Source organism: Zootoca vivipara, chromosome 3, assembly GCF_963506605.1.
Source record: "Zootoca vivipara chromosome 3, rZooViv1.1, whole genome shotgun sequence".
Taxonomy (NCBI): domain Eukaryota; kingdom Metazoa; phylum Chordata; class Lepidosauria; order Squamata; family Lacertidae; genus Zootoca; species Zootoca vivipara.
The window spans coordinates 119,764,290-119,790,505 of record NC_083278.1 but is presented as its reverse complement, the minus strand read 5'-3'; the positions used below and the strand labels follow the sequence as shown (position 1 = coordinate 119,790,505).

General features: G+C 53.7%; 2 protein-coding genes across 2 annotated transcripts in view; one reads left to right on the top strand and one right to left on the bottom strand.

Moving 5' to 3' along the window:
- DPYSL5 (dihydropyrimidinase like 5) overlaps nucleotides 1–25,475 on the bottom strand; it is a 35,485-nt gene extending 10,010 nt beyond the window's left edge. Inside the window, exons 1-7 of the mRNA XM_060273229.1 lie at nucleotides 25,416–25,475; nucleotides 8,588–8,852; nucleotides 4,555–4,713; nucleotides 2,030–2,209; nucleotides 1,731–1,799; nucleotides 1,135–1,179; nucleotides 861–936 (exon numbers count right to left, since the gene is read on the bottom strand). Of these exons, the coding sequence (XP_060129212.1) occupies nucleotides 861–936; nucleotides 1,135–1,179; nucleotides 1,731–1,799; nucleotides 2,030–2,209; nucleotides 4,555–4,713; nucleotides 8,588–8,848 (790 nt within the window). The 5' untranslated portion in view covers nucleotides 8,849–8,852; nucleotides 25,416–25,475. The remainder of the gene's footprint in view (nucleotides 1–860; nucleotides 937–1,134; nucleotides 1,180–1,730; nucleotides 1,800–2,029; nucleotides 2,210–4,554; nucleotides 4,714–8,587; nucleotides 8,853–25,415) is intronic.
- On the top strand, nucleotides 8,847–25,959 carry LOC132591944 (proline-rich protein HaeIII subfamily 1-like). Its single transcript, XM_060273287.1, has 3 exons — nucleotides 8,847–8,879; nucleotides 11,057–11,248; nucleotides 25,096–25,959. Exons 1-3 carry the CDS (start codon nucleotides 8,847–8,849, stop codon nucleotides 25,957–25,959), a joined length of 1,089 nt encoding a protein of 362 aa, XP_060129270.1.
- Nucleotides 25,960–26,216: the final 257 nt, after the last annotated feature.

The following is a 26,216-nucleotide window of genomic DNA, read 5'->3' as shown; positions in this document are numbered from 1 at the left end:
ACTTTGTGTTTATTTTATTGGGTTTATATACAGTCATACCTCATGTTACGGCCACTTCAGGTTACGTGTTTGTGGGTTGCGGACTGCAGGAAACCCGGAAGTACCGAAACGGGTTACTTCTGGGTTTTGCAGCTCACGCATGCGCAGAAGCACTAAATCGCGCTTCACGCATGCACAGAAGCGCCAAATCGCGCCCGCGCTTGCACAGGCGTGGCACTTCAGGATGCTAACGCTGTGCGTTGCAGAGGTGCCTCCGCCATGGATTACGTCTGCAACCTGAGGTTCCACTGTGCCACCCTTCATCATAAGGTCTCAGGGCGGTTCACAGAATTATAAAATACAGGATAAAAAAACATGAGAAACAAAACAAAACAAAACAGCAAAACAATCTCACAGACACAGTTAAAAGGATGTAGAATATTAATCAGCCCAAGGCCTGGTTAAAAAGTAACATTTTCACCTGGCAACTAAAGATCTGTAAGGAAGGCGCCAGGCGAGCCTCCCTGGGGAGAGCATTCCACAAATGGGGAGCCACCACAGAGAAGGCCCGTTCTCGTGGTGCCACCCTCTGGAGTTATCATGGAGGAGGCACACAAAGAAGGGCCTCAGAGAGTGATCTCAGGGTCTGGAAGGTTAACTGCAGAGTTGGGAGGGACCCCAAGGGCACCCCAAAACAGGCACCCCAGCCAATTGGGGAGAAGAGACCCACTCCTCGCAACGGCTAGCAAGGAGGGGCAGGATGGGTCCAGGGGCTGGGACATGCAAAGGACATGGTTGCCATCTCTCCCTGCAGTTGCCATGTGGGCACATTCTGCCCCGAGGAGACACCTCCTGCTCCGGTTCCAGGGGACGCCACTCACCTTGCATCTTGGCGGTGGCAATGACGTCCCCGGCTGACATGCTGGAGACGTTGACCAGGTAGACGGGGCAGTGAGTCTGCCGAGGGAGGAGGAGCAGAAGGACAAAAAGAAGATGAAAGGCGTCAGGGGGCTTGTGGCAATGAGAGAGACCTGGGGACCAAGGCGTCCAAGGCACCATCCACCTGCTATGGCAAAGGGACCCCCACCCAGCCGTGCAAGAAGACACAGCCTGGGTCCTCTGCATGAGAAAGAGGGGGCGGGTAAGGCTGCTCACCCGGTTAGCGATGGTGATTACCCGATGCGTAGCTTCAGCTTCCAACTGCGATGCAGAGAGAAAGAGAGAGAGATGAGGCAGGCAGCAGCCCGGCCAACAGAACCCCAACGCTTCCCCCTCATCCCAGCAGTGACCAATTGCTCTAGCTCATGGGGTGGGGCACAAACTGGGCAAGAGTCTGCCCCGGTGAAGCCAGTGGGCACGGGTGGGTGAGCTCAGTCCTGGAGCTCAGCAGGGCACAGGTGTCCCCCCCCCCCACTTCTGAGCAGCGCCCCCAAGCTCAGCCAGCTGCCCCCAACCTCGCATGTGCAGCAAAGTCCCTCCTCCACCGCCTTCCTCCTGGCTGGGTGGACGGCAGTCTCTTTCCCCATCTTAAGGCTGCCCCCTCAGGGCCAAGAGACTTGGAAGGGGGCCCCCCTCTCCTGAAAACAACCCACTAGGCAACTTGGCAGCCTCTGCAAGGAGAGACCCTGCAAGTTCCCAAACTGCCTGCTTCTCTCTTGGGCCTTGGAGGGAGCGAGATTCCTAGCAGGCCAGGGGTGTTCATTCATGAGTGGGCCTCCTTCCTTCTTTCCTTCCTTGGTGGGCACCCTTACCTCCTCCGGCCGGCTGATCTCGATCCCTTCCGGGCCAGTGATGCCCAGCTCCAGGGCTTCCCTAGCCCCCTGCAGGGAAAGGCAGAAGAGGGGGTCAGTCTGGGGTGGGGGTGGGTACAGGGCTCACCTTCTTCCTGCCCCCTTGCTGGTCCCTGCCTCTTTCTCCCCTCTCCCAGGGGAGGACAGCCTATGGATCGGCGGATGGGATTTAATTTTCAAACAGCCACCCCCCTTCCACTGCCACCCCCTGGCTGCAGCCCTGCCGCGTCCCCCCCTGCCCCCCCCCCCGAGCAGCTCACCTCGGCCACCAGCTCTCCATTCTCGGCGTGGACGCGGGCGATGGCGCCAATGTCCTTGCAGGCGTGGAAGACCTGGTAGAGCTCGCTGTCCCGCAGCATGTACAAGTCCTTGTAGGTCATGAACATCTGGAAGGAGTTGATGCCCTTCTCCCGCACAAGGGTCTCCATCTCCGCCTTCACCTGAGGCAGAAGGGGCAGGTTGTCATTTGACCAAAGGTCTCGCCTGCCCACCGACACCCTGGCTGCCGTGGAAACGCTGTGAGCCCAACGCAGAGGGCCAAAGCCACAGGCTGGGCCTTGAGATCATCTAATGCGCCCAAATCTACGCCCCTGATGAACATAGGAAGGTGAGCTAGGAATCTCATGGGGAAGTTGGTGAAAATCCTGAACATTTCCAGACCTTCCTATTTACAGGGGCATGTTTGGAAGCAGGTAGTAATGGACATTGATGTACTTACTTACTTACTGCTCTGCTGCTTCACGGAGGCCCCCACCCACCCTCTGGAGCCCCTCCCCTCAAGAGGCTCCCAATCCTCTCCCTGGAGTTCTCCCCACATCACAATGTCTTCTGACTTTGGTTGCTTCCAGCTTTCCTCTGCAGACTGGCTCACTCACTCGAGTCACCTGGAACATGCTGTTCTGTGCCTGGATCTGTGAGGAGCTGGTCCTGCCTTTGAGCAATGGGCTCTTTGGCCCTGCCAGCCCTGCAGGGAGGGACCACAAATGGGAGGGGAAAGCCTCTGGGGAGGGTCCTCTTCCAGGAATCTGCTCATGCCTTGTTCAAGAGGCATGTTTTGTCTCTGTATTCTGTGCAGGCCGTTGGTCTATGTTTGGTAATCTTAATAATAATAATACTTTTATGTTGCCCCCAGCTGCCCCAGCCACTCTGGGCAGCTCCCAACAAAATATTAGAAACAAAATAAAACATCAAACAGGCCTAAAAGTCAAATAGTTCTTAAATTCCTTGACGTCTGATGGGATGGTGCTCCGCAGGGCAGGCGCCACTACAGAAGAGAGAGGCCGCGTCTGGGTGCCCCAAGCTGTGATGAAATGGTCCTGTGCAGGTAAGGCACAGGTGAGGGGGGAGTCTTCTCCCAGTGCCAGAAGCCAGGCAAGGCAGCGCCAAAGACCACCAAAGAGGGGAAGCTGGAGGGGGAGGAAGTGGCCAACCGTGGAGGGAAAGGCAAGGCCATTACAGCTGTCAGGGGGCCAGGAGGAGGAAAGAGCTGAGCCACAAACACCCAAACAAGAGGCTAAGGAGGTCAAGCCTGGGGAACAAGATGGCTGTGAGCAGGGGTCTAATCCAGCAAGAATTACCAGCCGGCAGATGCTCCACGGCCCTTGAAGCAGCTTGAGGCCATGTGACGGCCGGCCAGCATGCTTGAGACCCCTGGCCTTGGCCTTGAGATCCTGCTACGGCCTGGCAGTTGGCCTGGGGAAAATCTCCGCAGGCTGGAGCAGGTGGGGAGGGTGGTAGCTGGATGGCTGCAGAAGCCCTGGCAGGAGGAGGCACTGGAGAGAGAAGGGGCCACCACTCAGTGGCAAAGCCCCAGGCACCCTCCCCAAGAGTGGCCTCTCCCCCCGGGGCTGCAGTGAGGGCAACCAGAAGGGTCAGGCCGATGGAGCACCTCCCAGGGAAGAAAGTTTGCAGCGTTGGGGGCTTTTTAGGTTAAAGGGGAATTAAGAGGCAAAAGGATGGCAATTTATAAAATGATGGAATATACAGAAATGGCGAAACATACCGGAAAAATAAGAAATCAAGGTAACAAACTTTTTTATAAAAGAATAGAAATAGTTTATTGAATATTTAATTGTAAACAGATAAGAACATTGGCAAGCTTCATAAGAGTTATATAAGAGTATATATTTAAAGTAGATGAATAAATGAACAAATTAAGTTAATTTGGGTATGCAGAAGATATTAAAAATAAATTTAAGGAACCGCAGAAAGAGGGGGGAAGGAAGTCCAGTTTTGAAATGTTAAAATGACTGTAAAACTACTGAAATGTATAAATCACAAATAAAAATGAATAAATAAAATTATGCGCGGCACAGAGAAAAAGGGGAAGGAAAAGTTTTTCTCTTCTCCTTTCGCCATAATCTGTGGCATCAAATGAGGTTGAAAGTGGGAAGATTTGGGGCAGATAAAAGGAAGGACTTCTTCATGCAGTGCAAAGTTAATCTATGGAACTCCCTCCCACAGGAGGGCTCTGCCTCCACAGTTGGAGGCAGCAATGTTTCTGAAGACCCGTTGCTAAAAATCACGGGAGGGGAGGGGGCTCTTGGGCTCAGGTCCTGCTTGTGGGTTTCCCATAATGGAAATCTGCTTGGTCACTGTGAGAAGAGGATGCAGAATGCGATGGGCTTTGGACCTGATCCAGCAGGCACTCCTTGTGCTCTTGCAAGACTCCACTTTGGGACCCCTAAAGGCCCACTGCTGCCAGTCAAGGCAAAAGACCTCCTGATCCTGAGTCAGGGAAACCAACAAGCCCCCCCCCCCGTCAGTGCGCCCACTCCCCTCTTACCTTTGGTGCCCACCAGGTGATGCCCATGTGCAGGGCGTAGTCGCAGCACACCTTGGGGTCGGCCAGGCTGCGGCACTTTTCGTAGGCGTCCAGGAGGGAGATGTCCTTGTCCGGAAGCACGTGCCCAATCACCATCGTGGTTCCCCCCACCAGGGCAGCCTGGGCACAGGGGCAAAGGGAAGCTGGTGAGAGTTGCCCCTGTGGGAACCCCAAAAGCGCTTCCAGAGGAGTGAACCACCAACGCCCAACGCAGCCTTTCTGGCGTGGAGGTGCTGGGCCAGGAGCCAGCAGGAAGCATTTCTTGCTAATGCAAAGAGAAGGCCGCGTCCTCAGCTGACACTTGTGGGACATCAGCTAATCCCCAAAGCTGCTTTTTTTTAGGGGGGGGGAGGAGAGGGAGAAGCTGGCTGCCTTGCCTATATTCCCTCAAGGAATGGTTCTGGGTTCCAAGGCCTTCACAATTTCAAGAGAATCCAAGGCTGAGATCTCAGGGGGACGGGGACGGGGTTGGTGAGCAGAAGCAGGAGACCCCTTTCTATTGCCCTGGTTGTGTTCAGCACATGGCACTCAGGACTAAACATGCTTCCTCCCTGGGGTGCCCAAGCTGCCCCAACAGTTCTCCTGGCATGTCAGGAAAATGAAGAGAGAGAGAGAGAGAGACAACAGGCTGGGGGGGGGAGAGTTTGCTCACAGCCTAAATTTAGGTGAAGGGGCTCAGTGCCCAGAAACTACTTTGAACGCCAGGGATTGAACCACGGCAAACATGATGTGAGCATGTGCAGAATGCATTCCTTCACCAGCAAGCCATCAACTCACAGGAACCCTGGTCACAGCAGCCACGGGAGGTGGAGAGCAGGTGGAGAAGATTTGAGGGCCCCCCCCAAGAGCTGCTGGACTCCCCACATCCATCAACTGCAGTCAGGACAGCCAATGGCCAGGGATGGTGGGAGTTGTAGCTAAGCAACACCAGAGGGTCACAGATGTCTCCCTTTCCCCACATTCTCTTCTTGGGGGGGCACAGGTGGAACCCTAGATATACCCACAGGAAGGAAGGAAGGAAGGAAGGAAGGAAGGAAGGAAGGAAGGAAGGAAGGAAGGAAGGAAGGAAGGAAGAAGTGCCTCACAGGATGATGAAGCATTTCTCCAGAGCACTCTTGTAAACATTTGGACACTGTTCATGGCAGAGGAGACCGTGGTGCCGTGACTGGTGCAAGGGACACCCTGAGCAGCTAGATGGGGAGGGAGGAGGCCTTGTGATGTTAAGCACAGCTCATTCAATCTGCCCTCTGCAGAGCTGGTTTCTGTTGGAAACAGGGGGACGTAGCGGTCATGGGCTTGGTTCTGTGCTAGAACAGTTGCACACCTGTCAAAAAAAGGGGAGTGTGTAGATCCACAGCAGGCTCAATGCTCAGAGAAGGCAAGTCTGTGCACAGCCAGAAGGCCATCTCCGAAGAATTCATGCAGAGCAGCCAAGTGGGTGGGTGGTGTTCAGCAAAATTCTACTCAGAGTAGACCCTCTAAACTTAATGCGCACAACTAGGTTAGGTCCATAAATTTCAAAAGGGCTGCTCTGAGTAGAACTTGCCCAAATGCTTTTTTAAAAACATAGTTGTTTCAGCTGTTTTTATACGTATGTAGCTGTTTTCAACATGGCCATTCCATTAGTCCAGGCATGGCCAAACTTGGCTCTCCAGCAGTTTTGGCTCTACAATTCCCATCATCCCTGACCACTGGTCCTGTTAGCTAGGGATGATGGGAGTTGTAGTCCCAAAACAGCTGGAGGGCCAAGTTTGGCCATGCCTGCATTAGCCAGAGGATTTCTCCTTGCATGATGGAACATTCTTCCCATCTCCCCACTGCCTAAATCTGTTCTAGAAGTTCCACCAACCCAAATCAGATCTGGAGGTGGTGCACAGCTGGAGAGGGGAGGAACCCCCTTGCACAAGAACTATCCTTGCGCAAGCAGAAAAACTTAGTTGAACACCAGCCTACATTTTTATTAGATCGTCAATCACTCAGGGTGCCTCACAGGAAGAAATGAAATAAACAAATAATGCTTATCTGGCTGTTATTTCAATCCTGTTCCCTTTACGATAGCTCTGTTTGGAACTTCTTTTTTAAAAGAGCATTAGCAGGTTGCATCTTTTTGAAAGCCACTTTGGGTTTGCTTGGTAAAGAAAAAACAAAGAAACAAAGAAATAAACAAAGAAGAAAGCCTAAAAACAATTCCTATAAAAATATTAGTAATATGAGTTCCAGTTCCACCACCTTCTGGCTTGGTATTTTTTCAAAAGGGAAAAAACTCCTGCTCTTCTGTGCAGTCTGTTGCTTTTGCCTTGTGTCGGCAAAGGAGCTAAGCACTTTCAGCACCAGAGGCCTGGACAGCTCCCACCAGTCCCCAAGATGACCAGCAGGCAGGCGGATGGGCAGAGATACAGCCCAGTCCGGGCAGGTGGGTGGCTGGGCGGCCAGATCCCCACCCCCAGCTGCTGGGCCTTGCAAGCAGGAGAGCCTCCCCCCCCCCAAAGCAACTGGGGCTTTTGACCAAGCTCCTCTTGAGCAAGGCGGAAGAAGCTGACGCTGCTGCCTGGCCCGGGGTGCCATGAGGAGCAGAGCGGGGCCGTGATGCAAGGGAGACCAGCCCCCGCCATGGGGTGACCTGACTCCTTCCCACACCTGTCCTGCAAATGACACCAGCAGCTGCCACCTGCTCAGCCAAGCTACCCCACTGAGAGGCTCCAACAGCTGCCAGGGAGGCTCCTGTCACATGCTCCCCACTGGTCAACATTTATGTTCTTTCCCCCGGTTCCGGTGCACACTTGGGAAGGGAAAGGCCTCATCGCCCCCCCACCCCCCAGAAAAGGAAACATTGAGGGAGGGAGGGAGGGAAGCCGTCTACACACTCCTCTGCCCAGCGCAGACAGAGCTCTGGAATCACATGGTTGGTGCTGACTAGGAATGCCCTGACTCTACTTACAACATTTAGGCCTCACCCAAAGCAGGCCTGCCCCCTTGCCAAAGGGACAGGTCAGAATTGTCCAGGGGGGGGGGGCAGAGGCCAGATCTCACTAAGGACATGGCAAGGCCAGAGTTAGTCCTGACTCAGAGGGAGATTTGGAGTCCACAGGGATGCTGACACCCAAAATATCTGGAGGGCGTCAGGTTGGCAAAGGCTGCCCTTGGAGGCCCGAGAGGGTTGTATCTATTCACTTCTGCCCTGCGCAGAGTCAGCTCAGTTTGCTCTTTGCTGGGCACAGGTGGCATGGAGGGGCATTGCAGCACCCCTGAGCAATAACAGAGGTGCCTGTGGAAATAAAGGCAGGGGGATGCTGGCTGCCAGACGTGTCCACAGCTGGCTTCCCAACTCCTGGGGCAGAGCTTACCGCTCATTTAAAGCAGGCATCCCCAAACTGCGGCCCTCCAGATGTTTTGGCCTACAACTCCCATGATCCCTAGCTAACAGGACCAGTGGTCGGGGAAGATGGGAATTGTAGTCCAAAACATCTGGAGGGCCGGAGTTTGGGGATGCCTGATTTAAGGCATACTCAAAAAACACTGAAAGCATATGAATTCCCTCAAAGAATCCTGGGAACTGTAGTTTGTCAAGGATGCAGGGAACTGTATGCCTGTGGGGGACACTACAGTTCCCAGGATATTGGGGGGGGGTGTCATGTGCTTTAAATGTATGTTGGGTTTGCTTTAAAGGGATGGTGTGGACCTGCCCCATCTCTCATCCATTCTGCGGATCTCAAGTCTCCCCAGAAATTGTCTTCCTCTAAGACAGGCACCCCCAAACTCCGGCCCTCCAGATGTTTTGGACTACCAATTCCCATCTTCCCTGACCACTGTTCCTGTTAGCTAGGCGTCATGGGAGTCGTAGGCCAAAACACCTGGAGGGCCGCAGCTTGGGGATGCCTGCTCTAAGAGAACACACACACAGGTCAACTGTGGGACAAGCCATCATTGCCCAAGACCAGACCACCCGCTGGGCATCCTCCCCACCACACAACCAAGAGAAAGGGAGGGAGACTACCTTGGTGCCATGGTAGAAGTCATCCACGCAGGTGGCGTTCATGAAGGTCTGGTGGAAGTGGGTGCTGGTATCGATGCCCCCCGGGATCACCAGCTTGCCGGTGGCATCGATGACCTTGGCTCCGCCGGGGATCATGAGCTCACGGCCCACCTGCTGGATGATGCCGTTCTCAATGTAGACGTCGGCCTCCAGGGTGCAGTCGTCGTTCACCACCTTCCCCCCCTTGATGAGGATCCGCATCGTGGCAGCGTTGGCGAGCATGGCTCTGGCAAAGGAGGACAGGGCAAAGGAGGTCAGGAGCCGTGGACGCCTGAGCCATGGCTGCTCCCTCCCACCCCCCACTGGCAAGACTCCACAGATCATCCATTGAACAGGATCATGCCATTCCTAGCCCTCTCCTCTCCTTTGAAGGCCATCTAGGTCGGTGGCCATCATTGCTTCCTGTGGGAGGGAGTTCCACAGTTTAACTTATGCCCAGAGGCCGCACTGCCCAGACACCGGAGGGTGAGAGGCACTGCAAATCAGGAAACACGGCACAGGCTGCTCCAGGCCAGCTCCTCAGGCTCAGAGAACACCCAGGGCCATGTTGCCCTCTCTCGTTCTGCCACATTCAGCTGGATATCAGGACCACACGCAAAATGTTTGGTGGACTCCCCCCCTCCCAAGTGTACAACGGCCAGACACATGGGGTCGGATTCACCCAGGTTGTTGCACTGGTTGACGCAAGTTCAATGCTTGGCAGGGGGTTGGACTGGATGGCCCTTGTGGTCTCTTCCAACTCTATAATTCTATGATTCTATGGGTCCTGCTAGTGTAATGTGACCTCCTCTCCCGAAATCTGCTTGGGAGGGCCAGGAGAACCCCCAGAGCTTGAGGTGGGGGGAAGAGAGGTCATTCTGCCTGGTGGAAAGCAGAAGTGCTTTTGCTGACGGGAACAATTGCCTTAGCACTTCATGGAATTCCACCCACCGTCCGGGACGAGGGCATCTCTGCACCTTCTCTGAGAACATGGCTCAGCCTCCGAGGCCTTTCTTGTGGCCCACCTCCCCTGCTGCCAGTCCTACCAGGAGAGAAAGTGAGGCAATAGCCTCTGGCAGCTGCTTTTAAGTGCCCCCAAAAGGCAGCCTATCATTACTTCCTATTATTGCCAGGGAGGAAGGGAGGCACAACGTGGGCACCAAAATAATTGGGCTGCAGACTCTGAGTGCCTTGGCCAGGGGAGGGATGGGGGCAGTAGGTGCTACCCGGCCTCAAGCAGCAAAATGTCTTGGGCCGGCCCAGCATCCGTCCTCTGAGAGAAGTGTGGCTGGTGGGGATGAGGAACATGAGTCCCTGTGGGAATAAAACTGGGACACGGCTTGCAAATGGATCAGCGTTCAAAATTCACCAGGTTCCAGGGGCTTTTTGCCCCCGACTATAATAATAATAATAATAATAATAATAATAATAATAATAATAATTTATTATTTATACCCCACCCATCTGGCCGGGTCTCCCCAGCCACTCTGGGCAGCTTCCAACAAAAGAATAAAACACAATAATCTATTAAACATTAAAAGCCTCCCTGAACAGGGCTGCCTTCAGGACTATCGGCTACTTGCAACCAAGTAAAGATGCCCAGATGCCAGGATGGTGTCTTGATGTCTCCCCCATCTGGAGGTGCCTGCCTGGGGATAATTGGCCCTTGCCTGTTTTCACACACGAGAAACACATCCTGTAGAATTCTATCCATTATATTTGAATTTTAGGAACCAAAACGTTGTATTGAAAAGCACAACTTTCAAGCCTGCTGGCCCCCAAGGGGCAACTAGGCATTCTGCTTTGGTGACTTTAACCCTGCTGTAAGGAGCCATTTGGAGCCTTGCTTATATAGCTGAGCTTCTAACACTGGGAAGGATGGCTCCTAGGCGGGGGACAAGGCTCTCAATGGCTACTTGCCACAACGGCTGTCCTCTCCCTCCACTGTCCCCACTGTCTGAGGCAGCCATTGCCCCTGAACACTAGTTGATGAGAATGATTGAGAGGGGAGGGAATTGCTGCTGCACTCAGGTCCTGCTTACGGCCACTGGGTCAGTCCCTATGGAAAGAGGAGCTGGACTAGGTGGTCCCCCTTTGGCCTGATCCTGCTGCTGCTGCTGCTGGGCTCTTCTGATGGCGCAGAAACCATCTGAGCTGCCATGGAGGCTCAGAGAGAATCTGGTTGTTTGCTGTCAGAAGAGGAGGCTGGACTTGGCTCCTTGACCGCCAGAGCCTCTGACTCCTTCTCGGCTGCTCCTGGCAGCTCTGCCATCCTACCGACAATGTGCCCTTAAGATGCTGCAGCTGCCTGATCCTCTCCCCACCCCCACATGATATCTGCAAACATCCTCCATTCCTCTTTGGCAGCTGGAAGGAAAATATATTAAAAAACACCACCACAGCAAAGGGGGTCTCTGCTCCCCTCCCCTGGAAAAACCCTTCCTTTTGCAGCAATTCAGCAACCTCCTCTGCCTCCCTGGCATCCCGTTGCATCAAAGACGCCCCCTGAACACGGCCTCCCTTGGCGGCAAACCCAGCCCCTCCATCCAGCACCAGAAGCTCCAATTTGCCATGAAATCTGCACAGTCAGACCTGACAGCTGCCGGCTCAGAGGCTTCCAGACAGACCATCAGCTCCTATTGTGTGAGAGAGGCGGGGATCGAAAGAAAGGGGGGGGGAGGTCGGTCTCCGGGAATCAAACAAAACCTGCATTCCCACAAGCTGGAGCTGGACCCAAAACCTGGAGGAGAGGGAGGCATGTTCCCTTTTGATGGCTGCATGGTTGCAAATAGGGGGGTCTACTCTGAAGCTGCAACCGCAGAGGAGCAGAGGCCGGGGTTCTTGGGAGAGCAAGCCTTGCCTGGTGCTTGCAGGAGGCAGAAGCAGACGTCCCCCTCTGGGCTTGTTGCACCAGGGTCCCCCACAGCCTGGAACTGGCAGGCAAGGTCTAGGGCCCAAGGCACAGTCAACTGGGGACCAGGCCGTGGGCTGACATCACCTGCCCCACCAGCCAGCCCTCACATCTGCAGCTGCTCACGCCTTGATCCAAGCCTTGATGGGGAATGAGGAAACCAGCCGGGTCTGTAGGACTGAGACCTCCAGGTGCAGGATCAGAGCAGACCTGAAGCTTGGGGAGGAGGGAGAGTCGCTGTGGCCCATAGATATCCCATCTCACTCATGTAGCTATGCAATGTGGCCTCCTCTCTCTCAGCAGGTGGGAAACAGAAGCCCTGAACATCAGGGCAGGGCATTGGCTGGGCAGTCTTGCCCCCTCTTTAGTTGAGATTCCTGCATTGCAGTGTGTTGGACTAGATCAGGCATCCCCAAACTGCGGCCCTCCAGATGTTTTGGCCTACAACTCCCATGATCCCTAGCTAACAGGACCAGTGATCGGTGAAGATGGGAACTGTAGTCCAAAACATCTGGAGGGACAAAGTTTAGGGATGCCTGGACTAGATGATCCTTGGGGGTCCCTTCCAACTCTTACGCAGTGTGGGGAGAGGACCAGGCAGACCCAGAAAGGAACACTTGGAATGGGGCAGGCACCGCACAAGGCCAGCAGACCTGCCCGCCACAATCTGTATGCAGGATGAGGTGTCTTGAAGAGGTCAGCCAGCATCTGATTTTCAAAGATTTAGGAAGCTCAAAGGCACCCACAGATTATTATCCATGCAGTTGTCAAAGCAGAATTAGAGGCAACTCAGAAGCTAACAGGCCCACGCCTCCCTCCCTTCCTCAGCTAGAGGGATATGAACCGGCAACACCCTCTGCCAATCATCCAGACCAGTGTGGACACAAGCAGGAAAGGGGCCTGCAGAGAAAATAGGTCCAGAAGGGTCCATCAGGAGCATCAAAGCCACAGTCTCCAAATATACATATAATTAACTTTCCCACCCCACTCACTAAGATGAGAGGCCCAACAGCTCACAGAAAGGGCTTGCTGCTTTTATTTATTTAACGAATTGTATAGATCACTTGATGGATGTAAAACCTCCAAGTGCCTTAAAGTGAAAGAACCCTGCGCTGTCCACCCAGGAAGGGCTTACGTGGGCCAGGGCAATTTGGTGCTGCTTCTCCATAGGTCACAGGGTTGCCATACACCCGGAATTCCCCAGATATACCCGGAATACTGCAGTCAGAAGCTGTGTTCTGGCGGGAAAAGGCAAAAATGTCCAGGAAAATCCGGACGTATGGCAGCCCATGTCGGTAGCGTTGTTTTTGCCAATTTCCCTTTAAAAAATAGCTCAAAATCGTTAACAGCTTTTGTGTCTGGATTTCCACTTTTTGAAAAATGGCAACCCTACCATAGGAGGAGACACAGAGAAAACAAGGAAGTGTGGCCCATAGAGCAACTGCAGCCAGCAGCTGTGGACCTGACTGTCCCCCCCCAAAAAAAACCTGAGGCCAGCCCCCTCTCCCCCCTTGTAGCAGCTGAGCATGCAGCAGTGTCAGTCAGCAGGGAGAGAGCAGAGCACCCTCTGCACAGAGGCCATGGAGCTCCAAGTGCAAGAAACACCCCCCAGCTAAGGCGTAAGGCAGCCCTCAGGGAAGGATCCCCCCCTGAAGAGCAGGATGCCCACTTGTTGAGCAGCCTCTCAGACCCAAGGGGCCACCAAATGTACATTCGCCACACCTTCATGGCCAGCCTTCCGTTTGAAGGAAGCTCTGGCAGGCAGCCTAATAAATAATAATAATAATAATAATAATAATAATTTATTTGTACCCCACCCATCTGGCTGAGTCTCCCCAGCCACTCTGGGCAGCTCCCAATCGGACATTAAAACAATACAGCATTAAATATAAAAAAAAATTCCCTAAACAGGGCTGCCTTCAAATGTCTTTTAAAAAGAGGAGAGCTGCTTATTTCCTTGACATCTGTTGGAAGGGCGTTCCACAGGGCGGGTGCCACTACCGAGAAGGCCCTCCGTCTGGTTCCCTGTAACCTCACTTCTCGCAACGAGGGAACCGCCAGAAGGCCCTCGGCCGGGCTGAATGATGGGGGTAAATGATAATAAATAGCAGCAGCAAACAACCTTCACCCCAAGGTTCCAGGGCAGGTGACAACAATTACAACACACTGAGAACAATTTTATGTTTGTTTTTTTAAAAAAGACATTGGAATCAGAAGATTCTCAAGGGCCCACATTCCTGGGAACCAAATGCAAGGTGTTGTGGTGACCCACAGATCCGTAAATGGCTTGGCTGCCTTCTCCTCTTTCTTGCTTGGAACGCCCACAATCCATGTCTTTCCTTTCCTTCCTAACTCCTCAGCCCCCTCCCCCTGCAGACTCCTTCCCCTCCTTGTCAGGAGTTTGCAGGGGGGTCCTTCTAAACACACAAGGCCAAGGCTCAGGGCTCCTTCAACCTCCAGGTGACAGAACACCACCCACCATTTGCTGGGATTGGTAAATGCTGGCCATTGTCCTCCCCAGGAAAGAGAAACAACCGGAGGAGGGGGGAGAGCAAGAGCCCCTCCACACACACACACACAGAAAGAAGCCTTTGTGTCCTGGGAGGGTATAACAGCCACTGGCTTTGTCCCATCCCCATTGTTCAAGCCCCCTCCCCATGACCCACTGCATCCACCCTGCAGGGGACACCCTCTCAAGCCAGCATTTCAAACTCCTGTGCCACTGAGCAGGCTCTTAACATCCAAGCAGCATCTACTGTACAGTATAGGGGCTCCAGGAGGAAAGGACGGAATGGGGAGGAGACTTTGCAAAGTCACGGAGGGGGCTAAGCACAATGCTCAGAGGGCGGGCAAAGCAGACCCAGGCCCACTCCTTCAGGCTGTGCAGCGCTGAGGCTCAAAGCAGCAGAAGAGGGCAGCCCTTTCCATCCGTCCCAAGTCAGCTGCAGCCCCACCATAACCGGCAAGGGCGCGAGTCTAGACACATGGGACAAAGTGGCAGGCCAACATTTTGGGGGCCCTGAATTGTCATGGGGGACCTTTCTGGGCAGTGTTAGAAGCTCAGATATATAAGCTAGGAATGCCTAGTTGCCATTTGGGGGCCAGACGGCTTGAAACTTCTATTTTTTAATACGGCTTTTTAGTTCCTAAAATTCATTCTGATTGTGCAGATAAAATATCACAGACAGGATGTATTGCTAGTGTGTGAAAACAGGCAGATCCAAGGATCCCCAGGCATGCACCAGCGTGGTGTAGTGGTTAAGAGCGGACTCGTAATCTGGTGAACCGGGTTCACTTCCCTGCTCCTCCACCTGCAGCTGCTGGGTGACCTTGGGCTAGTCAGACTTCTCAGCCTCACTCACCTCACAGAGTGTTTGTTGTGGGGGAGGAAGGGAAAGGAGAATGTTAGTCGCTTTGAGACTCCTTCGGGTAGTGATAAAGCGGGATATCAAATCCAAACTCTTCTTCTTCTACCAGGCAGTGGAGACGTCAGGCACAAGAGTGGCGCCTGGGCATCTTCACTTGGTTGCAAGGGACCGGTAGCCAGGTGCAAAATGCACCTGGCAAGTTTCGCTGCTGGGTATGGCTAACCCCTGTTCTGTTCTTCAAGGGGGATGCTCCACAGCCCATCCCCACACCTTTACGGCATCTGTGTTACTGACTCTCAAACTCTGGGATTCTTGAAATATATACAACAAAATACTCACTTTGAGTTGTGCCACCCAAATTGGGTCACCTAGACCCAAAATTTTAAAGTAATCTGGACTAAAGTTCATAGAATCATAGAGTTGGAAGAGACCACAAGGGCCATCCAGTCCAACCCCCTGCCGAGCAGGAAACACCATTAAAGCATTCTTGACATATGCCTGTCAAGCCTCTGCTTAAAGACCTCCAAAGAAGGAGACTCCACCACACTCCTTGGCAGCAAATCCCACTGCCGAACAGCTCTTACTGTCAGGAAGTTCTTCCTAATGTTTAGGTGGAATCTTCTTTCTTGAAGTTTGAATCCATTGCTCCGTGTCCGCTTCTCTGGTTGCTTCTGGGGCCCCTCTGGGATTAGGCTGTCCATGAATTGTAGTGTTCCTGCAGGACATTCCCCCCCCACCTGTTTCTCAAGAAAGCTGCCATCAGCCCCCAACTCCTCCTCAGGACATCAGGACACACAGCAGGGGGAACAGAGGCTCCCCCCCCCTCTGTCTTGCTTCAAAAGGCCACCCAGGACCCAGGGCTGTGCAGCTGCCTACAGCCGCCCAGAGAGAGGAGGGAAAGCAGGATCAGACACAAAGCACCCTGGGGCCACATGCACATGCAGACTCCCCCCCCCCCCGTGGAGAGCCTGGGACCCCCTCCACTTGCCATGACCCTCAACTCTTCCCAAGGCTGCCTGGTGCGCTGCTGCAGCACAGACGAAAGCAGCTCCCTTTTAACAAGGAACGCCGGGGGAAAGCTTAATGAGCAAACAGGGGCTGGTGCAGATGCCAAGCAATGACACATCGCCCCCCCCCCACTCCTTTCTTTGTTTTGAAGTCCTTGCAGGGAGCGCTGACAGCCTGCTGAAGATGAGTGTCATTACAGGGAGAAATCTGAGGATCCGGAGGCAGGCAAGCGCCTTGCATGGCACAGCACAGCACACAACAGCAACAGCAGAAGGACCAGCGGCTTCTTTAGAGATCCACAATTTCCAGCAGCAAGGGTGGAACACTGAGAACCTAAGAGGTGCCTGTCCACCTGCTGGATCAGGCCAAAGCCCACTCCCCCTGCCCCTCACAGTGGCCAACCAGATGCCCCCGAGCAGGACTCAAGTAAAATAAATAAATAAAAATTTATTATTATTATTATTAAGTGCAAGAGCAACACTCTCCCCTCCTGTGGTTTCCAGCAGCTGGCATTCAGAAGCATGACCCCCCCCCCAAAGGGACCCAGACGACCCTGGAACAGAGAGTAGCCCCAAGAGCTGCCTCAGCTCAACTCCTCCCCTCAAATCTTTGCCTCGGCTGCTGAGTCATGGGACTCAGACCATGGCACAGGGAGTTTTCTTTCTAAAAACGCTTCCGCTTTTTTTCTGTTGCTCCCCAAGGTTTTGGGGTAGAGATATGAAGGCCCCTGAAAACACTGGGGAAATGCAACCATGACCCCAATTTTTCTGCTTTTTTTCTTCACGCTTTCCCATTTCAACTTTGGGGAGAGCCTGCCCAGCCACCTGATCAGCCAGTTATGAAAACAGCCGGTCCAGCTTCTTCAGCCACACCTTATGGCTGACACAGTGGCGCAGGAGGAGGAGGAGGCCGCTGATGAGAAAGGAGATGGCTAGTCAATCCCCCACCCCCCACCCCCACCCCGGGCAGGGAGGAGAGGCTATGATGAAGATGCTGAGGGCGGCCTGGATGAGCTCACAGCCGGCGACTCGGAGCTGCGCCTGGACGCTCTGGGCCTCTCCCACTCTGGTTTGCTAGCAAGTCTCTAATTTTGCTTGCCTGGTTGGCAGCAAAATTTCATCAGCTGGGACACCAGAGCGATGCATCTTTCTTTCCAGTTTAGAGTTCCCTCTGGACCACGGACTCCTGGCCCAAAACCAACACGGCCCAATGTACCAGTGACAAATGCGAAGCCCTGCATTTAGGTTCAAAGCCAAGCCAAATGCACAGGAAAGACCTGACCTGGCAGCATTTCGTGTGCGGGGAGGGTCTGAGCGGATCTTAAGCTGGGCTGTTGCCGCCCGTGTGATTCAGCTGCAAAAGAAAAGCTCCTGCAGCTTCTCAAGGAAGGGTCCTTAACAGGAGCACAACGTCCAGATCACAGGAAGCAACAGTCCCTCTCTCTCCTGGACAGGCCTGTGACAATTCTAGGTGCCACATTTTAAGGAAGATCTGGACAAACTGGGAAAATGTGTCCAGAAAAATACAATGAAGACGACAAGCAGCCTGGAACCCAGTCCTGTGTTTTCCTTGGAGGTTGAAAAGCTTAAGGGAAGGCCTGATAAATATCCCACCAAACATCACAACTTCTTCAGTGTCAAAGAGGTTGGATGCGACCCAAGTCAGCTGAAGCACCAAAGGCAAAGGTGGTCCTGCCTTGGAGGAGAAGACGCCAGCCCCTTGCAAGGGGTAATACCCTCCCCCAAGATACTCAAAGAATCCCTCCCCTCCAGGAAAAGATTTGCTTTAGCCGCATCTCCCTGCTGACCCTTCTGGCTAAAGGCCTTTGCAGCAGCAGCAGCAGCCGTCCCTCTCATGCAACAAAGGAAGAGCGTTCAGGGAGCCGAGTATCTGCTCTGCATCACAGGAGCACTTGGAGAGATTCCCTGCCTGAAATCCTTAACAGACTCTGCCGGTCAGTGGGGACAACACTGGGCTAGATGGACCCATGGCTGCTGCCTATGTCTCATCAGGGTCTGTGCCAGCTTAGGGGCCCACAGTACGGCACCCTCAATGGGAAAAGTGACAGCACAGATCCCTCCTGTTGGGAATCTCAAGACCAACCTCCAAGGGGCTGCTCCAGGGGGTGGGGCTCTGGGACGTCCCCCCACCCTCCAGACTGGGCTACAGATAGAAGTGTCTTGGTTGGGAAAGGGAGTGGAATCAGCCCTTCAACACCACCATTCTCACCCCACCTGTGACCCACTTGGCAAGAGTGGGCAGTGACTGAAGTGGAGGCCTCCTGCTTGCTCCATGTCCCCAGTGAGCAAGGGAAACAGCCCCTTTCCCCTTTGGTCACCTGGAACTGTCTTGAAGTCAACCAGGTTTCCTCCAAATTCTCACCAGCCCCAGCAAGCACGGCTATTATGGGAGTTCTTGTCCAAAGTGCCCAGATGTTTAATGTTAAGATGTTTGGTTAGAGATATTAATAAGATGTAATAATTGACATTTCTTGTGGGGGGTGGAGGAAGGGCTGGGGAAAGAAATTTTAGATTTGTTGAGTAGAATGCTATGTTTAGTTAGGTAGTTGGGTGGATAGCCACCTATCTTCCTCCCTATCGACCTGAAGCCTCTGGTGGCAGGGGGGGCTCTGGGGGGGGAGGGAGGGGTGGAAGGAAACCCAATTACAAAATAGACCTCCCTTGGATGGTCGCACCTCATAGGTGCCTCTTGTGGCAGGAGGGGGCTTGTGGGGAGGTGGCACAAAGGAGGGAAATAATGTTGATTTTTAAGAATAAGAATCGGAATTAAGAAAAGAAACCCGCCATAATTATATTAAGGAAGTATGAAAATCAGGAAGAAGGGACCTGAGGAAGTCACAAATACAATGTTTAAGAAATTGATATTCTTAATTGTTTGTCTGTTTGTCTATTATGCTGGAGGATTATATATAAATAGTTGGGGGGGTTCCTTATCCCAATCTCTCCTTTTGTCTCGGGGCCTCCTGGTGGCGGGGGGGGGGGGGTCCAGGAGCTAAGGAGAGGGGGGTGAGGACAAACCCAGCTTCAAAATGGACTACCTTCGACTCTCAACACCTGCAGGATCCACTTGTGGCAGAAGGGGACTTGTGGGGGGAGGGAGGGAAGGTGGATAGAAATGTTCTTTTATGTTTTGTCTTTTTGTGTTATTATATAAAACTAATAAAAATTATTTTTAAAAAAACAAAGTGCCCAGAGGGCACCTGGTGGACAAAGGTCAGCCTGAACATGGAAACCCGTTGAGGGAGACAGGAGCCTCACTTGTCCATCTGAAGGGCAGGCAGAAAATCACCTTTCCCTGGAACCTCTGGAGAGGAAGAGGAGCAGGAGCAGGCCCCCTGCAGCGGGTAACTCTTCTGATTTCATGAGATACTTCTCAGAAGAAAACAATAAAGCTTAACGGAATGATGGCCTGGAGTTTGTATGATCTTATTGTTTCAATAAATTAAAGGCAGCCTTTGACTGAGAGGCTGGATAGACAGGCTCTATGCCCTTCTTCCCACCCACCTTCCCCGCAGTGCTGTGGCACCTTGAAAACCAGCAAATTTACGATGGCATCAGTCCACAAAAGCTGATGCCATAATTAATCTGTTGGTCTTTAGGCTCCCGCAGTGTTATTTGTGGCTTTAATAAAAAGTGGGAATTTGTATTTCCAGTGATTGACTGATCTTTCCCACACAGCATTTTTTGCTACTTCAGATCATGACTTTGAGCTACTACTCGGAGTCCAGAATCCCAAGCCTGGATTTGTTTTGTCAATGAGGCAAAGGCCTTGCCAGAGAAGACCAGGGCATTCAGAGAGGGGCCGCAGTTCAGCGGCTGAACACTTGACACAGAATGTCCTAGGCACAATCCCCAGTTGCTTCCCTGCCCCAAACTCCAGAGAGCTGGGATGCAGTTTCTCAAGGAGAACTGGGCGGTTTGAGCACCAGCAGATCCGTGTGCAGAGATGGTTTGCTTGGACTGGAGGGAAGGGGCCTTTCGGGACCAGAGTCCACACCACCCACGCTTGGTATTCTAGTTGCCACCACCTTGGGGCAAAAGGGAGGGAGGCAAAGCCTCAAAAAGAAGGGCTGTGGAAGCCAAAGAGCCTCCAGCCCCCACCAGTCCCCCTGACCTCCACTCGAGCCAAACATGGAGGACCAACAGTCCATTGGGCAGCTCCTCCAGGCCCAAGCTTCACCCAAGAGCCAAGACGCAACTCCTCGCGGAGAAGGTCTGAGCACACCTGAGACACCTGGCCCTTGGGAAGCTACAGACATCAGAGGCTGAAGTTCAAGCCCCTGGGGTGGGGCGAGAGCCTCCGACTGCCAACACCCTGCCCAGTCAAAGAGCTTCTTCACAGAATCATAGAATTGTAGAGTTGAAGGGATCCCCCAAAGGGTCATCTAGTCCAACCCCCTGAAATGCAGGAATCACAGAATCCCTGAGAGATGGCTATCCTGCCTGTGTGAAGGTTTGGAAGGCTCCACTGTCAGAAAGTTCTTCCTAAGGTTTTCTCAGAATCCCTTTCTTTTCATTTGGATCTATTGCTTTGGGTCATATGCTGTGGAGCAGGAAACAAGCTATGGTGTCACTTGGCACCTTATTTCCTAGTATGGAGGGAAGCCGCAGTCCAAGGGGAATTTGGCCCAAAGAACCACGACAATGAGCCTCTCCCTCTGTGGCTCCAATAGGGATACTGCACAGGAGGCGCCTGGACCAATGACCCATCGGTGCACCTGGAGATCAGTACTGTAGTATCAAAGCCTCAGGAGCATCAACAGGCTCCAAGTGCCCCCCCCCAAGACCCAGTCCCATCCTTGCATCAAGGGAGCAGCTCTCACGCTTAAGGAAAGCTCCAAGGGGAATCAGCCCGCCTTTCCCAGCCTCTCTGGCCAATTCCAACCTGAAAGGCTAAATGCTACGCTCCCGGCCAGAGTTCAGACCTTCCAGTGTAGCACATGCACACACCCTGTGCAGAGGCTCAAGAAAGTGGAAGAAGTCACACACCCTTCTCAACCCCAAGTGCTCACAAGCAATGCACCAGATTGCAACAAAACAGAAATTCTCCAAGATGCCAAGCTTTTCATTTGCTCCCCACACTGATCCAGGGAGATGGCTGATCCAGGTTTTTTCAACCATCCGTATTTCATGATGCTTTGAAAATTGAAGAACTGTAGAGGAATAGAATGATCAAAGGAGCATGTTACACTCCCAAGCAGATAAACAGTCTAAAAATCAACCCCTGGCAGCTCTCTATTTTTATACTGAGAAAAGCAGCAAAAAGAGGATAAACCAAGACCATCCGATGTGCTGCTGATGGTCCCATAAGGCAGTCTTTGCCAACCTGTCAACAAAATCACAGAATTGTGGAGTTGGAAGGGACTCTCAGGGTCATCTAGTCCAACCCCTGCTTTAAAACCTCCAAGGAAGGAGAGCCCACCATCTCCTGAGGGAGTCCATCCCACTGTGGAACAGTCTTCCTGATGTTTAGTCAGAATCTCCTTTCTTGTAACTTGAATCCATTGGTTCAGGTTCTACCCTCCAGAGCAGGAGAAAAAAGCTTGCTCCCTCTTCCATGGGACAGCCTTCTGAGATATTTGAAGACGGCTATCATATCTTCTCTCGGTCTTTTTTTCGGGCTCCTTCAATCGTTCCTCATAAGGCTTGATCTTCTTGGCCACCCTCTTCTCCATACATTCCAGCTTGTCAACAACTATTTCAAATTACAGCACCCAAAACTGGACACAGTATTCCAGGTGTGGCCTGACCAAGGGCAGAAGAGAGTGGGACTACGACTTCCCTTGATCTGGACACTAGACTACTGTGGATGCAGCCTGGAATAGCATTAGCTTTTCCTTTCTTTCTTTTTGCTGAAGGAGCGTCTCTAACCCCATCGTTCAGCCTGGACACTGAAGTCCAGCTCCCAGGACCTTCTTGTGGTTCCCTCACTGCAAGAAGTAACCAGGCAGAAGGACTTTTCGGTAGTCTACTAAGACCCCAAGATCCTTTTCAGGTGTGCCACTAATAAGTTGTGTCCCTCACCAGTGCAGCTGGTTCTTCCTGCCTAAGTGCAGAGAACCTGACATTTGTCCCTGTTTGAATTCATTTTGTTAGTTTGGGCCCAGTTCTCCTACCTGATAAGGTCATTTTGAATTCTGATTCTGCTTTCTGCAGCATTAGCTACCCCTCTCAATTTGGTGTCACCTGCAAATTGGATGAGCACCCCCCCCCCAATTCCTTCATCCAAGTCATTTATAAAGACGTTGAACCACAACGGGCCCAGGACAGAACCCTGCGGCACCCCACTTGCCACATTTCCCAGGATGACGAGGAACCAGATGCTTGGACTCCAACTCCCATCAGCCCCAGGCAAAAGCGAGCAGAAGTTGAGGCCACATCCCGGTTGCAAAGAGGCAGGGCACAGAAGTTTAGGACACTGGCTCATGGCAGCCTCCCCTCTATCATAGAACCAGGCCACTGACCGTCGTGGACAGCCTTTGTCTTAAAGGCTGCAGAATGCCCAGAATTGCTTGTTAGAAGCCAGAAGCAATACTTGGGCAGATTCAAGGTCCCTGGGAGAGGTTGGGCTCTCGAGTCCCAGCAGGAAGCGAATGCTCATTCCATCCCCATCTATCAGGGAGGGCAGCCTCAGAGTCTTGCTCCCCACCATCCCAGCCCATCCTCTTCCTCCTCCTCCTCCTCCTCTCTCTGTTCCTCCCCACTTGTGGCTGCCTGGGAGCAGCCCATCCTCATCTTCCAACTACGGTAGGCTTAGAAACTCAGCTATATAAGCCAGGCACCAAATGGCACTGTAAATCTAGGTTACAGCGGCCACAACAGAGTGTCTATTTGCTAGGGGGTTGGACTAGATGACCCATGGGGTCCATTCCAGTGCTACAATTCTATGACCTCAACTACATTGCTTGACTGCAGCTTGTTCTTACAACAATGCACTTGTCTCAGTATGCAAGAAGGAGAAACACACACACAGTGGAAATGGAAATAACTATGGACTAAGGCAGAGGTTTTTAAACTGCGATTGCCAACCTGATGCCCAGAAATCTCCACTCAGTTGGAACTGGACCCACGTCAGTAGTAGCAAAACGCACCTGGCAAATCTCAAGCACTGCTTCCCATCAGAAAAAGGCTTCTCCACACCCCTCCTGTCTTCAGTCTTTTTGCACTGCTACTGCGGGGGGGGGGGCTCCCTGGCCTGCGTTTATTTTGCAGGGGGCCTTCCACACAGAGCAGCATTGTACTTTCCCCGGAGTGTGGAAGCTGGCGGCCAAACAGCCATTGTTTGCTGGCTGCTCCGGCACCCCTCCCCCAGCACAGGCCAACCTGACTCAAGGTTTTGTTTGCTTCTGACAGGCAGCTACTGTCCGGTCCCATCGCCAAGCAACACGGAGGGAGGGTCAGGACCCCAGGCAGAGCCCGCTTCCCAACCGACCTTCTGACCTTCTTCAGACCCTTGTGATCAGATGGTCCTTTGGCCAGCCCGACAGGAGAGAAAGCTGGGGAGAGGACGGCACTGCCACCTATACCTTGGATGGATTCCAGGCGGCACAGAAAAGTGTTTCCAATTCCCGAGCATCTTTCGCAAGCTTCAAAGCAGGGGTGGGAAACAGACACACTGATTTTTTTTCTGACAAAAGCCACGTGGCATTTAGCATTAGCTGAAAAATTAACTCATAAATTATGTGTTGCCAAAGGCTCAGAGGACCCAGATATGGTGCTGTTGGGTGGGATTTTATCTTATAGCTCAACAAATGCAGACAGCCAGGACTTCACAGCACTCCCTTAAAATTGGCTTTCCTAATGGTCTTCAAGTACTTTACCAACCTAATTTTAAGTCTCTCCCGGATTTTCCGTGCAGCTTTTTGTACTTCTATTATTTCCATTGCATTCATTTGCTTGCTTTACTTCAATCAAATCTCTAATTACTAAGAAATAATAATAATAATAATATACCAGAACAAAAAACAGCAGGATCCGCCTACAGCTTTTTCTTCAATGAAGCAGCCAGAGGTTAAGACAAGGTGTCAGAACTATGAGCCATCTCTCTCCTGCTTTGCAGCCCACTGCTTGCATGCTCCCTATAGGCTCACTCGCACAGGGGGAAACTGAGGAGGGCACCAGGAAGGATACACTGGGGCATCTCCGCCCCCCCCATGCCACACATGGATGCCAGCATAGACTTCACCGCATCCATCCAGTGGACTTGCAAGGAAATAAATCCCACTGAAATTTGTGGTTCCTACTTCTGCAGCTGCCAACATCCTCCATCTCAGGCCAGACAGAAGCTACTTGCAGTTCACGGGAATATAGGCAACGGCTCATAGCCAACAAGGAGATAGGGGAGCAAGAGGCACACATGGACACGCCCCTCTGCCACAGGGGCAGGGTCAACCTTTGCAAGCCTCAGGTGCCTTCTGGATGCAAATCCAACACAAAAAAGCTGTGCCAACCATAAAGTGTGGAAGTCCCCCCCCCCCAGGCAGGAGAGAAGCCTGTGGTCCAGAGAAAGCAAAGCAAAGGAAGAGGGTGCTGCCTTCTGTTGAGACACCAACATCTTCAGAGTAATCAATATCAAACCACCCCCAACACGTAGGCCGTGTCCCGTCCCCCCCCCCAGTGGAGCGGCAGCAAGAATCTGATTGTTCCTCCCCGTTAAAAGAAGGCAGGTATGAAAGAGGCAGCAGTACCAGCTGTGCATACGATTGATCCCCCTTCTGTGGGGTGGGGCGGGGCGGGCAGATTTAGTGTCTGGGTGGGGAGCAGGCGGATGGGGTGAACTGGCGTGACTCCTCCATTGAGTCCATAATCCTTGCTCCGAGGAGATTACCCCTGACTAGACTCTGATGGGGGTGCTGGGTAGGTCCATCGGGGGGCCTGCCAGGGTGGGCGAGGCAACTGGGCCAGCCTTTGAGGCCGCCCTGGGGCAAGGCGGTGGGGCATTTGGGGGAAGCCTCCGAGGGGGGCAGGGGATGCCTCTGCTGCCCACCGCTTCCTGCCCCTCCATCTCGGGGTCAAGGATGCTTTCGGTCCCAGGTGGCCCCCTAGAGGCTGTGACACCCCCAGCCCCATTGGGGGGGGGCGCTGGAAGGGCCCATAGCAGATCTTGCGCCTCCCCGCCCAGGAGTGCCGCCGCCTGCAGGGAGAGAGCCACCAGCAGGACCCCCCCCCCTCACCGTACCTCAGTTTCCCCAGCTGGAAGCCCGGCCGGAGCAGCACAAAGCGCAGCCCTGCGCCAAGTCCCGGCCATTGTCAGCGGCATCGCAGGCGTCCCCCCCCCCGCCCCCCGGGAAAGGGCAGCGCCCATCCCAGACAAAGGCCCGGCCACCGCCGCCCCCCAGAGGAGCACAAAGCCCGGCGCGGCGAGGGGGCCCAGGTGGGCGAGGCCGCTCCCCGACGGGCGGGGTGGGGCTGCAGACAAAGCGGGGCCAGGCGGGGACGGGGACCCCCGGCAGGTGTTGCCGGCTCCTGGGGCTGCCTTCTCCCGCCCCCCCCCCCCCGCTCACCGGCTCTCCTCGGCGTCGCCCTCCCCGTCCGTCGTCGTCGTCGTCGCCCGGCGGCCGCCCTCCGCGCTACCTCTTCCTCACCTGCTTTGCCTCGGAGCGCGCGCGCCAGGCAGGGGCGGGGCCAGCTCGCGCTCGCCCTCCGCCGCCGCCGCCGCCCGGGCCAATCGCCGCGCCGCCGGCGCCACGAGGGGGCGGGTCCCGCGCGCGGGGCGGGACTACGACTCCCGAGAGGCGCAGCGCCGCCCCGTGGGGCGTGGCCGCAGGACCAGGGCGCGGCCTGCTCCATCCTCGCGTTGCCATGGCGACGAGGCCTGCTCGCTCCGGGGACCGAGGCGGGGAGAGGCGGCGGCGGCGGCTTCGCCCTCCCGAGCCCAAGCTGGGTCCAGACAACGGGAACGCCTCGCAGGCCGCTTTGTTTCGTGGTGGACCTCGAGGCCAGGCCGCTGGGATAACAGCCAGGGTGGCTCTGCGCCCCGGGGCGGGCCCGACAGCATCCCGTCCTCACCGTCCCCCAATGCCCCACGCAACCTGCGCCTGCAGATAGATTGCCTCTGGGCCTGGAGGTTCCATTAGGACAGAAGAGGAGCCCAGCTGCTGGATCAGGCCCATTCTCTGCCTAAAGTCCAGCATCCTCGCAGTGGCCAACCAGATGTTTAACTATAAGGGTTTTCTTCTGTCTGTTCTGAGTCTTCCAGCATTCAGCTTCACTGGATGTCTACAGGCTCTGGTGTCATGAAAGAGGGAGGAAAGCTTTCCTTCATCAACTTTTCCCACGCCATGCATAATTTTACAAAGCTCTGT

Excerpts from the sequence above, each read along its gene's own strand:
- LOC132591944 (XM_060273287.1), top strand. The coding sequence starts at position 8,847 with ATGGCTCTGGCAAAGGAGGACAGGGCAAAGGAG. Across the intron at positions 8,880-11,056 it reads AGGAGGACAGGGCAAAGGAG|CAATTCAGCAACCTCCTCTG; the intron begins GTCAGGAGCCGT and ends TTCCTTTTGCAG. Across the intron at positions 11,249-25,095 it reads AGACCATCAGCTCCTATTGT|TTTCCCCAGCTGGAAGCCCG; the intron begins GTGAGAGAGGCG and ends ACCGTACCTCAG.